The sequence below is a fragment of the Haliaeetus albicilla genome, chromosome 2, assembly GCF_947461875.1.
Source record: "Haliaeetus albicilla chromosome 2, bHalAlb1.1, whole genome shotgun sequence".
NCBI lineage: Eukaryota > Metazoa > Chordata > Aves > Accipitriformes > Accipitridae > Haliaeetus > Haliaeetus albicilla.
The window spans coordinates 62680249-62696534 of NC_091484.1; the positions used below are offsets into that span (position 1 = coordinate 62680249).

Genomic DNA, 16286 nt, shown 5'->3' on the forward strand with positions numbered 1-16286 from the left:
TGAGGAAGTCTGGTGTATTAGGGATTTTCCTCTAAAAGTAGAGACAACAAGAAAAATACCGCACAGCTCTGGTCACCTGTAGGGAGTGTCATTTCTCATCACAACCAATAATAGGTTATTCAAGCTAATCAAACTTTGAACAAGTATGTGCGTTTGTGGGAGGTTCACCTTTTTACCTAATATTTATTTAATGATAAATGCATACATAATTGTTTGAGCTGGCTGACATGTATGCCTGTATTATGCAGCCCAGGAGATGGAGACTGGAGATGAAATTGCTATTGTGGGAATAGGATGCAACTTTCCCGGAGGTAAGTTTTGGGTATAAGCAAACCAGGCTGCTGAGTGAACATTGAAAAGCACAGTGAGTCGTTACGGTTGAGGTGGAGGGAAACAACACGTTCCTCCCTTACTTTTGTAGAATTCATTGCTTTGCTACTTGTAGGATATTTTTAAAAGGTCACGCTGTGGTAGAAATGGATTGGTTCAAATTTGTCCACTGACAGACAGACCTGCAGTCCTAGCTGTGGGCAGGGCATTCAGCTGCACACATGAAACTCGTACAAATGAACTGGGTGAGTCTGGGATGATTTGAGCTTTATGCACCTGCACTGGCCGGATGATTGTGCATTGTTGTAGGACTATGCATCTATAGGGACAGGACAGATCGAGGGCCTGTCAGTATCACCAGCTCTGCCTGTAATATAAATAGGTTGGGTCTTCCTAAAAGACCCTTTCCTAAAAGAAATCTTCCTCCTTTATTACACTTAATGGATTTTACTACACTTCAAGGATTCACTTTGAAAGGTTCCAGAAGAGAGCAGGGCTAGATAAATACAGCTCTGTCTCTAGTTAGATTCTGCCTCTTACAAATACACACCTAAATACTGCCTCTTGTACAAGGTGGGAAGCTGACTTCAGTAAAGAATCGATATTGCCTACCATAATAAAAGCCAGCAGCCTCTGTTACAATAGTCTCATATTTACAATCTTAGTTATAATTAGGCCTTATGAAAGTGAGAGTTGACTTTATATTCTGAGGTTAGATGGTTGAGATTAGATGGCTGGAGACATTTAGAGAGTTGTGAGTGATTTCTAGGTTCTGGCTGCTGCTGTCAAACTGTCCATACTCTTTACATTAGATAGACACAGATTTTAAAAATCCAAAAATAATCCAGGGAGTGGAATACAGTTCTATCCTTGCAAAGTGGTGTTCAGCCCTAAAGGTGACCATGCTAGTCTCTCCCTTTCCGTGTTTTCTTTCTTGCCCTCACCACATTTCAGTTCCTGGCTTCACTTTGTCCAAGATTCAATAGGTATATGTGCTAGAGCGATAACTATGTGGCCCATAGGTAACTGTGAGCAAACATGAATGGTTCTGAATCTAGTAAAGTGCTAGTAAATATGTAGCAGCAATCTCTTGCCTGAGCATTAAATACTAATTTGGTGCAAGCCATTTGTTGGTCCAGACATGCCAGTAAAGGAACTCTCTTCAGGAACGTTGTTCTTAATTACCTCGCCATGCAGTAAGTGAACACGTCCTGGTCTGCATGGTGCATGCTCAGGACTGTGTTTCTGAACTTGCCTCAAAAGAACTGTTGAGCACTGGGAGCCGTTAAAGTATGTCGTGTCTGGCCAGTGTCTGAGGCTGTGTCTATGATGATGGACTAACCACGGGAGGGCTTGGGTGGGAAGGGCGTCCTGCAATCACCGTTACTGACTGCTAGCACAGTCCACAGCCCAGCACTGCCCCATGTCAGTCAGAGCTGTTCCAGGTCAGTGCTTGGGCATGCCACAGGTTAGCACCTGCAAGAGAATGTTTCCAGAGTGAGTGTGGATGAGGCCACTACCTATGTTGGGGGAAGTGGAAGCTGGGAGGAGGAGAAATGTGGGCCACTGTGTGGATGCCATGTTAGTTGGTTTCAGGGCTAAGAAGAGGGTCTAGCCATATCCTCAGAGCTTGGAGCTGGAGCTCTGGATCTCAACCACTAAGGACAGGGTCCCCTGCAATCCAGTAGTGAGGTGTTGATGAGCTCTGTCAGTGTTGAGTATACGCATACTTTTATGTTTGATTTAGATGGCCTTCTACTGTTAGGGACAAAGGATAATGCCTCTGGTGTTTTCCTGGTGTTTGTAAGCTCAATCTGTCTTCAGAGGGCTAATGTCCAGAGATGACCTTTTGCTGCCAGTGGAGCTGCCTGAGGAGTGGTGCTGTACAGATACAGAAGGACTTCATCCTACCCATGTGGTCCTTAAGGACATGATGCATGTATATAGTAGATGAGGTGAGGTGGTAGGGAAAAGGGCACAGCAGAAGGTTAAAGATTTCGTGGGGTTCCTTTGCTTTTAGGCAAGCAGTGAAGGGATCAGTCATACCTTTCCATTTTCCACTCACCAAAGAATGATCATTTCTGTCTCTGGTGATTCTACTTGAGCAACCTAGATTTATACATGGGAGTTCCTTGTAGCTGAGCATGCATTTCTGAGTCTGCATGGGGAGGGGGAGCACATAAATTAATCTACTTTAAAACCTTTGTACAACAGGTGATGGAATTGACAATTTCTGGAAAGTCCTGGAGGAAGGCAAAAACTGCACAGTAGAAATCCCCCCCGAGAGATTTAATGCCAGAGAGTGGTATCATCCAGATGATAACAAGCCAGGAAAAATATGTACAACACGAGCGGCTCTTCTGAATGAGTGAGTCTGTTACTCAGCTATGCCACTGATTTTTTTTTGTACTTAGACTAACGTGTCCAGCCTTTCAGAGAGTGCAAGGCACAGGGAAAGCTTATAAATGGGACCTAGGAACCAGCTTTCTTTTATCTCACATGATGAACATGCAGTTGTGAAACTGCAGGAATTCCTGGTGTGTGACATCGATGAGAGAATTTAGTTGCAGGCTGTGTTAAGCACATATGTACATGTCTGGGAACACATATGACCTTTGATTACATAATCCAACATGTAGGTACATAGTCACCATTGAGATGTCACCTGTCATGTGATGGGGGTGTCTGCATTTTGGATATACAGAAGTACACATGCATTATGCATGAGGGGGTATATACTTGACAATACTGAATCTGAGGTGGTCTCCAGCCTGTCACATAATTTGTACTGTCTATAGTACTGTGGACTGCAGAGGAAGGTCATGGAGTATGGACTCTGAGCTGTAAAAACTGCCTGGTAAGTCTCCTCCAGTTTCAGCCTGAAGGTTAGCCAGCTTTGCTGGACCTCAGGACCTAATCCCATGCTTGTGGGGACACGTAGCTCTAGTTCACGTGCAGATGTGACAATTTAGAGACAAACTAAGGAAGTCTGGTTTTGATAGATAGTCAAGAAGCAAAATTATGCTTAATTTGAGTGTTATGCTTGCTTGTAAACCTGAACTATTAATAATTTCATAATAATCTTGCTTTTGTCTAGGCTCATACTGTCATGTCTTAAAAAAAACTTTTTCTTTATTCTGAGCCACTCCTCCATAATACTGAGGGATTATGTATGTACAAATATCAGGTAAAGATACTAGTGTAAAGAGAAAGTCTGGCAGCGCAAACTGCAGTATGCATCCTTTCACTTGTGTCCTCATGTCAAATTATCCCAGAGATATGGGTACAGCTGCATGGGGGCTATGACTAATAGCAAATGAAGAATAGCAAATTACAGTAAGATTGTCCTGGTTTCAGCTGGGATAGAGTTAATTGTCTTCCTACTAGCTGGTATAGTGCTATGTTTTTGAGTTCGGTATGAGAAGAATGTTGTTAACACTGATGTTTTCAGTTGTTGCTAAGTAACATTTAGTCTAAAGTCAAGGATTTTTCAGCTTCTGATGCCCAGCCAACAAGAAAGCTGAAGGGGCACAAGAAGTTGGGAGGGGACACAGCCAGGACAGCTGACCCAAACTGGCCAACAGGGGTATTCCATACCATGTGACATCATGCCCAGTATATGAACTGGGGCGAGTGGGGGTGGAGGGGGATCGCCGCTCGGGGACTAAATGGGCATCGATCTGCGGGTTGTGAGCAATTGCATTGTGCATAATTTGTATATTTCAATCCTATTATTATTACTATTGTCATTTTATTAGTGTTATCATTATCATTATTAGTTTCTTCTTTTCTGTTCTATTAAACTGTTCTTATCTCAACCCACGAGTTTTACTTCTTTTTCCTGATTCTCTCCCCCATCCCACTGGGTGTGGGGGGGAAGAGAGTGAGCGGCTGCGTCGTGCTTAGTTGCTGGCTGGGGTTACACCATGACAAAGATCAACATAAGTGTCTTTTATTTTAAATCCACATTCACCTTAAATCCTCAGGCTGTAGACCTTTATTCAAACGAGAAGTTCACATGCACAGAAGGAATCTTACTGCGTCCCGAAAACAATACTTAGCAGGTTTGAATTGTAGGACCCAGAATTACTTCAGTGATTAGTCCCATGCTAGATACTGAATTCTCCACTGAAATCAAGAAATGATAGATGGCCATACAAATCTGATCTTGGGATACAAGATTAATCCTGGGCTTGGTCTTTTGTAAGTGTGGGCCTACTATGAAGAATTTTTTAAAGATAAATACGCACATACACCGATAAAATATTTTCAATTTATTATTACAGAAGTACGAGTATCTCTTGGAAGCATCCAAGCTGATCCTCTGCTTATTGGTTTTAAATTGTAAAGCATTGGTCTATATTGCCTTAAAATAATTTAGAAGACAATATTTGTTTAAAACTTGTTGGCTAAGACCACATTACAGCAGAGGGAGTCTCATTCTGCAAATTTTCATAATCTGAGTCCTGTTGGTACTAGTGGAATAACCATTTGAATAAAAATTTCTAGGAGTGGGCTCATAACTCTGAAATGCAGAATCATTGATAAAAATACATATTTTGTGGTGGGACATAAAACATCCTTGGCCTGTAAACATTTTCTTCTGATTTTCATAAATGGGAACCGTGGCCTAAACACAGGTTACTGCTTTGCTTTTCATGAAATTGCAAAAAATGTGTACTTTGAGTCTAGAAGTAAATGCATATTGTATATATATTGTACCATTTTCTGGTCTGTGTATTTTAGATTTAATTCATTTGACAACCACCTTTTTGGGATTAATAATATGGAAGCTGAACGCATGGATCCACAACAGAAGTTACTAATAGAATGCACATACAAAGCCCTGGAGGATGCAGGAGTCCCTGTAGAAGCTGTCAGTGGCACCAGAACAGGTGTTTTTATTGGTAAGATTAAAATTTTATGGTGAAGAAAGTACGTTTGAACCTCACAAAGATTGGAGTGCTCCTTCATAAACTTTACATATGTATCTAGCACTGGAGATCTAAGGCTACTGTGCTATGACACTACTGGTTATTTTTGGTAAGAATTACTAGGCTACTCTAGAAGTTCATTATGGACTAGACTTGTGTGAAGCGTTTGACACTGTCCTGCATGACATCTTTGTCTCTAGATTGTAGAGACATGGATTTGACAGATGGACAACTCAGTGGATAAGGAATTGGCTGGATAGTTGCACTGAAAGAGTTGTGGTCAACGGCTCCATGTCCGAGTGGAGACCAGTGACGAGTGGCATTCCTCAGGGTTCCGTGTTGGGACTGGCTCTGTTTAATGTCTTTGTCAGCGACATGGACAGCGGGATTGAGTGTACCCCCAGCAAGTTTGCCGACAACACCAAGCTGTGTGGTGTGGTTGGCACTCTGGAGGGAAGGGATGCCATCCAGAGGGACTTTGACAGGCTTGAGAGGTGGGCCTGTGCGAACCTCATGAAGTTCAACAAGGCCAAGTGCAAGGTCCTGCACATGGGTTGGGGCAAGCCCAAACAAATACAGGCTGGGCAGAGAATAGATTAAGAGCAGCCCTGAGAAGAAGGGCTTGGGGGTGTAGGTTAATGAGAAGCTCAACATGACCTGGCCATGTGTGTCTGCAGCCCAGAAAGCCAACTGTATCCTGGGCTGCATCAAAAGAAGCATAACCAGCAGGTTGAGAGAGGTGATTCTTCCCCTCTACTCTGCTCTCATGAGACCCCACCTCATGTACTGCATTGAGCTCTGGGCCTCCAACATAAGAAAGACATGGACCTGTTGGAGCAAGTCCAGAGGAGGGTCACCAAGGTGATCAGAGGGCTGAAGCACCTCTCCTATGAAGACAGGCTGAGAGAGCTGGGATTGTTCAGCCTGGAGAAGAGAAGGCTCCAGGGAGACCTTATAGCAGCCTTCCAATATCTAAAGGGGGACTACAAGAAAGCTGGAGAGGGACTTTTTACAAGGGCATGTAGTGATAGGACAAGGGGAAATGGCTTTAAACTGAAAGAGGGTAGATTTAGATTAGATGTAAGGAAGAAATTCTTCACCATGAGAGTGGTGAGGCACTGGAACAGGTTGCCCAGAGAGGTTGTGGATACCCCATCCCTGGAAGTGTTCAAGGCCAGGTTGGATGGGGCTTTGAGCAACCTGGTCTAATGGAAGGTGTCCCTGCCCATGGCAGGGGGGTTGGAACTAGATGATCTTCAAGGTCCCTTCCAACCCAAACGATTCTATGATTCTATGCTTCTATGCCTATATAATTCATGTATCTATTTTAGGTGCTTCGCTTAGTGTCTTCAGGCACTGAAGTTGAAGCAGGAAACAGTTAAACTGCCTCCTCAACACAACGCTTTCCAGGAATGATACTCTCAAGCCAGGCCTACGCTTTTTTCCGGTATAGCATTGGTTAAGGTGCTGTGGGGGTTGAGATACTTTTAAACCAGCAGATATCCTCATGTAGATATTAGTATGCTACCAAGGTGCACTTGTCCAACTGCTTACGTCAGTACCTGGAAAAATTATGGAGAAGATTATACTGGGTGCTGTTGAAAGACATTTAAAGGACAATGCAATCATCAGGCACAGTCATCATGGGTTCACAATGGGAAAGTTCTGTTTAATCTGATATCCTTCTACAATAAGGTAACCTGCCTAGTGGATGAAGGGAAGGCGGTGGATGTTGTTTTTCTGGATTTCAGTAAGGCTTTTGATACTGTCCCTCACAGCATGCTTCTGGACAAGTCCAACTGTGAGATGACCAGGTACACGGTGTGCTGGGTGAAGAACTGGCTGAATGGCAGGGCTCAAAGGGTTGTAGTGAACGGGGCTACATCTGGCTGGTAACCAGTCACCAGCAGTGTTCCTCAGGGCTCAGTTCTAGGGCCAGTTCTGCTCAGTATTTTTGTCAATGATCTGGATGCCGGAGTTGAATGCACCATTATTAAGTTTGCTCGTGATACGAAATTGGGAGGTGCTGTTGACTGTCTCAAGGGACAAGAGGCCTTGCAGAGGGGTCTAGATAGATTGGAGCATTGTGCAATCCTCAATGGCATGAAATTTAACAAGAGCAGATGCCGCATTCTGCACCTGGGATGGAGTAACATTGGACACAAGTATAAGTTGAGACAGGAGTGGCTGGAGAGCAGCCCTGCAGAAAAGGATCTAGTGCATTAAATACAGTATAACCAGCCAGTCAAAAGAGGTGATTATCCTGCTGTATTTAGCATTGGTGCAGCCTCACCTTGAGTATTGTGTGCAGTTCTGGGCCCCACAGTTTAAAAAGGAGGTGTCCAGAAAAGGGCAACAAAGCTGGTGAAAGGGCTGAAAGACATGCCCTGTGAGGAGCATCTAAGAACTCCGGGTCTGTCTAGTTTGGAGAACAGGAGTCTGAGGGGCAAAATCTGCTCTCTACAGCTTCCTCAGGAGGAGAAGTGGAGGAGGTGACAATCTCTTCTCCCTGGTATCCTGTGACAGGATGCATGGGAATGGTTCAAAGCTGCACCAGGGAAGGTCCGGACTTGACATCAGGAGGCATTTATTTGCAGAGAGAGTGGCCAAATGCTGGAACGTGCTCCCTAGAGAGGAGGTCGATGCCCCATGCCTGTCAGTGTGTAAGAGGCATTTGGACAATGCCCTTAATAGCATGCTTTAACTTTTGGTGAGCCCTGAATTGGTCAGGTAGTTGTCATGATTGTTGTAGGTCCCTTCCAACTGAACTATTATTCTATTCTATTCTATTCAGTCAAGGAGCTAGAATAACAGCACATTTTTTCTGGTGTAATCTGTGTCTCTTTTCAGAGGAGTTTTCTGGCATAGTTGGGCTGATATAACTATGGGGGCAAACTCTTTAGATTACCTTTTAGTCTGAGACATGCTCTTCTTTCACAGAGGAGACTATTCCTTGCTCTCTGAATAGAGGTACTGCATTTTCCACACATGCCTGTGGACTTGGGGATCCACTGTTTGTCAAGCATATGTGTTCTCAGAAAGAGGACACAACTCCTCTCACAGGCCCTGTTCTTCTTTTCTATTTCTGTCTTACTGGATCACAGTGGGCAAACTAAAGGTAAATAAAAAGCATTGAATGTAGCTTATGCTGTGACCTTTAATTTGGTACATCTGAGAAACTTTAGCTAATGTCTTGTATGTTTGTATACCAGCTATCCTCATTGCAACTTCTTAATATATATTCCATAGCTAAACCAAAACTCACTCTCAAACTAAGATAGAGGGCTCTAAGCAGGCTACACAGAGCTTAACTGCATCATAGAATGAACTAAACCATCAGGAAAAGCCTGTCATTTACTGTGCAGGTAGTAATTTCAAGTGTTAGGTATGTTTGTGTAAGCTGGGTCCAACGGAAATTGCTGTGAGTTTTGCCTTTGACTTGCATTGAAGCAAAGCTTCACCATAGGAGCGCTGATGCCATGTAGTTTACTATTAAAACAGAAAACCAAATCACGCTATCAGGTTTAGAGCTGTCATCCCTTTTGTTTGCTTGGGTTAATGTGGTGACACGTATTTGATATTTTTACAGGTCTTATGAATCGAGACTATGAAATCATAACAAGCAGAGCAGTGAGTGAAATAAATCATTATGATGGTACTGGAACAGCAATGAGCATCGCTGCTAACAGGGTCTCATTCACATTTAATCTGACTGGACCATCACTGACTATTGATACTGCATGTTCGTCTTTTCTTTTTGCTCTGCACTATGCCTCGCAAGCTATTAAATCAGGTAATGGACTGAAGAGATGCTGGACACCAAAATTAGGATTGCTACTGTTTCTGTCTCTCATCCTGGACCTCTCAACATGTGTATGTTTCTATTTTACTTCAGGAGATTGTGAGGCAGCAATCTGTGGTGGAGTGAACTGCATAATAGATCCCCGCACCTTTGTATCTCTCAGTAAAGCAAAAATGATCTCTCCAGAGGGAATAAGCAAACCCTTCTCCAAAAAGGCAGATGGCTATGGAAGGGGAGAAGGCTGTGGTGTTGTTTTCCTCAAGCCACTGAAAAAGGTAAGATTGCTTGTGGAGCAGCCTAAAATAAGACTGGTTGCTTACCTGAATTTTGTATCTTCAGCTCTAATGATTACTTTTCCAGAAAAGATTTTCTAATTCAAGCCTAAGAGTAATGAAGCATTTATTAAACATTAAGCATTTATGCACTTCCCCTACCATGGGAAAGTGATCATGCATTTAGAAGTTAGTATCATACTCTTGTCTGTTCTTGGTTTTGTTGTTTTATTTTGTTTTCTCCTATACAGAGAAAGCATGAGATTATTAAAGATAATTTTACCTTTTTATGAAACAGGCAAAGGAAGACTACAGCAAAATCTGGGGTGTTATAAATATGAGTGCAGTAAATCAGAATGGTAGGTCCATGACTCCAATCACAAGACCATCTCAAACAGAGCAAGAGAAGTTACTGCGCAGCATTTATGAAGCTCGTGTTGATCCCTCAGTTGTGCAGTACATTGAAGCACATGGTACAGGAACTGCCGCTGGAGATCCTACTGAAGCTGAAAGCCTAGGTAGTGTCATTTGTAAAAACAGGTCTTCACAAGTTTCCATTCTGAAAATTGGTTCAGTGAAAGGAAATATTGGCCACACTGAATCAGCTGCTGGAGCAGCAGGATTAATCAAAGTGCTTCTGATGATGCATCATGGAAAGATTGTTCCATCCTTGCATTACTCGAAGGAGATGAGCAGCATCAATACAGATAAATTAAACCTTGCAATTCCCACAACAGTAGAGCCCTGGGAAGAATCCAGTGAATATGGAAGAGTAGCTGGCATCAACTGCTTTGGATTTGGAGGAACCAATGCTCACGTTGTAGTCAGGCAGGGTAAGCAGCTAGAGCCTCTTCCTGCCTTTAAGAGGCCCCTTGAATTAGTTCTGCTGTCAGCAGCATCAAGTAAATCCCTTCAGATGACGATGACCGATACAGCTGACCAGCTGAGCACAAGAAATTCTGTAACTCTCCCAAGCCTGGCCTATACATCTGCCTGCAGAAGAAGCCATGCCAACTACAGGTACCGAAAAGCATTTGTCACAAATTCTCTCCAACACTTGCAGCAAGAGCTTATGTCAGCAGCGAGCACCGAACTTGCCATGTCAAAAGCAGAACCACAGCTGGTGTTTGTATTCTGTGGCAATGGTGTAATGCTGAAGGAGTTCAGTGAGGCACTGCTGAGCTCAGAGCCAGTGTTCAGAGACAAGTGTAAGGAAATAGAAGCGCTTTTTCAGAAACATGCTCCCATCAGCCTCCTGCCAGCAGGAGGTCATAGCCCAAAGGATTTGTTGAATCCAGAGCTTTCCCAGCCCTTGCTTTTTACCCTGCAGGTTGCCTTATCTTCTCTTCTGAAATACTGGGGTATTAAGCCAGTCGCTGCTATTGGACACTCAGTAGGGGAAGTTGCTGCTGCGCATTTTGCTGGGTACCTTTCCCTGTCAGATGCAGTCAAAGTGATTTATCACCGGAGCAGGCTGCAGGCAAAGACTGCCAGGGGCAGAATGTTGGTGGTTGGAAACATCCCTGTTCAAGAGATTGCTGAACGTCTGCATCCCTACTCAGGAAAGGTGTGCATTGCAGCTTTCAACAGCCCAGTTTCCTGCACCTTGTCTGGGAATTCAGACTCTGTGGATGCTGTCCAGAGAGATTTAGCTCAAGCTTTCAGCCAGAGAAACATCTTTCTTCATGTTTTAAGTGTCCCGGCTGCGTACCACAGTCCCAGCATGGATATGATACTTAGGGAGTTGGAAGAGAACATACAGCCTTTAGAAAAAGAGAAGGGGGAAATCGAAGTGATTTCAACACTGACTGGGATGGCTGCTACGGAAAATGACTTTGCTCAGAGCAAATTCTGGGCCCGGCATACTCGTGAGCCTGTTGCTTTCACTCAAGCCATCAAAACTGCAGTTAGGGACAGGGAGAATGTGGTGTTTGTGGAAATAAGTCCTCACCGAGCGTTGCAGCGAAGCATAAAGGAAACTCTAGGAAAAGGCATACAGGTGTTCTCTTCCTTGCAAACTGATGCAGAGTATCAGACACTCTTCACCCTGGTAGGAAATCTGTTTGAACTGGGATATAATCCCAACTGGCAGCACTTTTATAATGGGTATCAAAGTGTTCCAGTGGCCATTCCGCGATATCAGTTTGATCGCAAAAAACTCATGGCCTGTCTAGATATACATCAACAAGCAAACCGAAGAGGTGTCAGCTCCAGTCATGCTTTGATTTATGGCATAAACAGTGACAACATGGAGTTTGGCTGCCTGCTGTCTCAGGACTCAACATCATATTTATATGAGCACAAGAACAACGGTGTGGCTTTAGTCCCTGGTGCTTTTTATGCGGAGCTTGGTCTGGCCTCTGTGATGAGCAGCTCAAGACCTAAAGTGCCTCTGAGTACTTGCCAGATGAGTATCAGTTTTTCTGCGCCGTGTGTTCTCACACAGAGTTCCCAAGTCTTGAGTATCAAGCTGAGTCCACAAAAAGCAGTGACGGCCTTTGAGATACTCTCTTCCTCCAATGCAGTTTATGCTGCAGGCCAGGTTACAAAGGGGTCTGAAGCTGTGGTGGAAGAAAGCACCATCTCCTTCCAAGACATCTATCAAAGATGCAGGTCAGTGGTTAGCAGAGAGGAGGTTTATGAAGCACTGTCTCGGATTGGCTTTCAGTACGGCCCCATATTCAGGCAGCTCAGTGACGTGCATTACTGCCAGGAACTAAAGGAAGCCATAACAAGCATAAAGGTGAACAAGGAGACTGTCAGTGAGATGTACAACTACTGTATCCATCCAGTGCTGCTCGACTGTTTTCTGCAGATGACCGCTGTCCTGACCTCAAGGACGTTCCAGTCCAGAGCAGGCTTTCCTTCAGGGATAGGCAGCCTGATGGTGCTCCGACCACTGGAGGAAGAAATGATGATATATATGAGAACAAGCAAATCCATTGGGAACTGCCTAGAGGTCTGTGGATGCTTTATGGACAAACATGGCTCTGTTTTGGCTGAACTCAAGCGCGTTGCCATCACTTTCATGAAGCAAGCATCTTCCAGAGACAATGAGTTCATGTTTGAAAACAAGTGGAAAGAAGTCTCTCTTTCACAGACAATTGGACATCTGGGGGCTATGCCCAGACTTCTAGTGTTTGCTGACAAATTTGGGATAGCTGAGCAGCTCAAAAAATATTTGCACCCTGGTTCGAGATATGTTATGTATGAGGACTGGGAAGCCCTCTTGGAAGGCCAAACACGGAATAAAATGAGAGCAGAGGTTGAGGATTATGATGAAATTCTGTTCCTGTGGGGAATTCAAAAGTTAAATGAAGATTTCCCAAGCAAAGTGGTAGACCAATTGGCAAAGTGTTGTGAAGCCTATCGCCAAGTTATTGTGGCATTAAGAGAGAAAATGTCCCGCTGTTCTCTCAGAGTGATCACCTACAGAACAACAGAAAGATACGTAGATCATGTTAACTGTGGGTTTGCATTGTATGGCATGACCAGAACTTGTGTCATTGAAGTTCCAGAAATCACATTTCAGATGATTGACCTCAGCTCTTCCAGTTCCCTGGACATCTCAGTGCTAGCAGATGTTCTTGTCAAATACAAAGGTGTGGATTACCCAGAGGTTTGCATCAGCCAAGGAAGAATTTATGTGGCTGAAATCAGACGCACACCTTTTGTAGATGCAGATTACAGCCAACCCGCAAGATCTCTCCAGAAGTCAGAAACATACACTTTGTACACTTCCTATCCATATGCAGCAAAAGACTTGTCTGCTGAATTATCCACCAGCACTGAAACTCAGCTTGACAAACAGAGTGTTGAAATTCAAGTGGATAAAATATGTCTCCACTCAGAAGATTATTTTCCCGTTAGTGTTTCTAGTCGTAACTTTGGTAAAACATTGTATTGGAATTCACAAGCAGTAGACAAACACGGACTTTTAGCTCTTGATTTCAGTGGCATAGTAACAGCAACAGGCATTGATGTGAAGAAAGTAAAAGTGGGAGATCATGTGGTTTCATGTTATCCAGTTGCTGCATCATCCCGAGTTCAGATTCCAGGAACAGTTTGTTTCAATGTAAAGAAATTCCCATGCTTTCAGAAAGTCCCTTGTGTGTCATACTTTATCATTGCATGGGAAATCTTCAATCAGAGATTACCCAAGGGGAAACATGGCAGAACGTTGGGTATTATTTCTACAGAGCCATCATCAGTTTTGTGCCATGTTCTTTCTGCGGCAGCAGAAGAGATGGGTTGGAAAACAGTACTTGCGAGGCCCACCCCTGATAAGTTCCAGTATATAAACTTATGCAATGCCCTTATTGTTCTTCCTCCAGTAAACAGACTGTCTCAGGAGGATCTGGCCCACATGTACTTTCTTAAAGATGTGGTGATAGTGTGTGGCAATAGACAGTCTGAATGTATGCAGGATGTCAGTGGAATTGATCATGAAAATATCAGCTTTCGTATCCTTACACTTAGCAGCATTTTTCAGAAAGCACCTCTAAAGGAATTGCAAAAGACTGTGAATGCATGGATCAGTTCCATGGATATGAAACATTTTAGACATCTATCAGGTTCTGTTTTTCAGCAGACTGAGAACTTTGAAAGGATAAACTCTGTGATGTCCTATTTTACCTGCAAATCTGTCCCACTTGCTGTACTGAGAAGGCAGAAGGACATCACCATGCTTTCAGATATACCGTTGTATGAATCCCCCAAGCAGCTGTTTAAGCAGAATGCTGTTTACGTAGTAGTCGGGGGGCTCACTGGTCTTGGCTTTGAAACAGTGAAATTCATAGCCGAGAATGGAGGAGGGTATATTGCAATACTCTCCAGGAGAATTCCAAGCAATGAGAAGCAAGAAGAGATGAAGGCTTTGCAGCAGCAGTATAAAGGGAGTAAAGTAGTGTTTGTGCAGTGTGATGTTACTTTGACCAGTGATGTTGAGAAAGCTTTCCAGTCCATTGTGAACATATTTGCAGGGAGTCCAATCAAAGGTGTATTTCAAAGTGCTGTTGTTTTACATGATGGCCATCTTGAAGTTCTGAACTTGGCTGACTTTCAGAAGGTGCTGAACCCAAAAGTAGCAGGGACACTCAATCTTCATTGGGCTACCAGACGCCAGGAGCTTGACTACTTTGTGTGCTACTCCTCTGTTACTTCCTTTCTGGGAAATTCCACCCAGGCAAACTATGCAGCTGCAAATTCTTTCTTGGATGTCTTCTGCCTCTACCGGAGGAACCGTGGGCTTTCAGGCCAATCCATTAACTGGGGTGCTTTGAACCTTGGTGTACTGCTCAATCAAAACCATATTCAGAACGTTCTGGGATCCAAGGGCATAGACATTCTGCAAGTGCATGAAATCAATGAGTATCTCAGGAAGAGCTTACTTATGAATAACCCACAGCAAGCTGTCATCAAATTAAACTTTGAAGCGTTATTGCGTCATGTTTTTTCTCGGATTATTTCACTCAAAAGTCGCTTCGTATCACTTATGTCAGAAGAATTCAGGAACAAGCTTGAAACCTCTGAGGAAGCTCAAGTCCAGGATACTGCCTTAATCAAATCTGAAGACTATATCACCTCACTGGTGAGCGACCTCACCGGATTGAACCCAGATGAACTAACCATGAATACACCACTTTCATCGTTGGGTATAGACTCTATGTTAGCTATGACAATTCAGAACCGTGTCTTTCAAGAGAGAAAGGTGGACATACCTCTTCTGAAACTGCTTGATCCTCAAACAACGCTGTCAAGTGTAGTAATACTTTTAGAAGAAACAAGCAATGCAAATGGAATAGTTGAGAAACAAAATGCTGCGGTTGAAAGTGGAGAAAATGGGAGCTGGCTATAGGAGTCTTCTCACTCCGGAATTGTGTAACTTTGAAGATACCTGAACCCTTTGTGGTATCTCAGAATATGTCATTGCAGACAGGGTAGAACATCTGGTGATGCTGAATGTACTCTTCTTCATCGACCCAGAAAAAGCCACACCAGGTTCTTCTGCCATTGCACTAGCTGTATTAATTTCAGTCTATTGTTTGACTTGTTACTTTCAATATTTTTTACTTTCATTTTTCAATATTTTTAACTGGAAATAGGTAGGTTAATACATACACATTTTCATTTGGTAAATTTGTATGTTCAATGCACATTGCATTTTTTAAACCATATTAAAGTCTTGATGAAAACAGTATTTTGCACCTCTAAATGATGAATGTACGTGTAAAGCAACATAGAATTATCACCATTTTTGTCATTATTGTATTCTTAAAGTGTTATTCTTTTTTTGCATATTATCAAATGTTTATAAATACAGGCACCTTTTAGAAAGACTGCCAGATATTGTGAATTTCAAAGGTTTCTTCTCAAAAAATTAAACTTAATTTTTTCTTTATGTCTGCAAAGTATTAAAAATTTACCAGTTGCAAAGCATACAGTAAAGCAACTGTTTTTCTTTGTTAACCATTTTTTATGAAAGCCCAAATAAACAAGAATAGTAAAAAAGTTTAAAAAGCAAAGCCTAAAGTCTATCTTTGTCTTATTTTAATTTTTGTCCCTCATCTGCTCTCCTAGTTTAACTTTTCCAAATCCTAATACCCGCCCTTATTTTACTCCAGTGAGAAAATGCAGACTTTTCCCCAAAGACAGTGAAGGAAACTTTGTTTATAGTCTCTTAATATGGGAATAGGGTCCTTCTATTGTTTCTCCCTTTTATACTTAATTATCATTCACCCCGAGATGTCCTTTGTCATTCTGGTAGTATTCTCCAGTGCATGGAGAATGCACTGAGTGCATGAAGTTCCCCTGAAACCACCTCTTCCCCAGGCTGAGCAAGTCCAGTTCCCTCAGCCTCTCCTCATAGCTCTGCTGCTCCAGCCCCTAAGCATCCTGATGGCCTTCTGCTGAACTTAATCAAGCTTATCTATATCTTTTTTATACTGG

General features: G+C 43.0%; 1 protein-coding gene across 1 annotated transcript; it reads left to right on the plus strand.

The window, feature by feature from the left end:
- The first annotated feature begins 228 nt into the window (after nt 1–228).
- On the plus strand, nt 229–15885 carry LOC104320467 (phthioceranic/hydroxyphthioceranic acid synthase). The gene is made up of 6 exons (XM_009922693.2): nt 229–311; nt 2545–2698; nt 5077–5237; nt 8854–9057; nt 9160–9341; nt 9637–15885. The coding sequence occupies exons 1-6, from the start codon at nt 257–259 to the stop codon at nt 15193–15195; spliced, it is 6315 nt and encodes a 2104-aa protein (XP_009920995.2). The 5' UTR covers nt 229–256; the 3' UTR covers nt 15196–15885.
- The last annotated feature ends 401 nt before the right edge of the window (nt 15886–16286 follow it).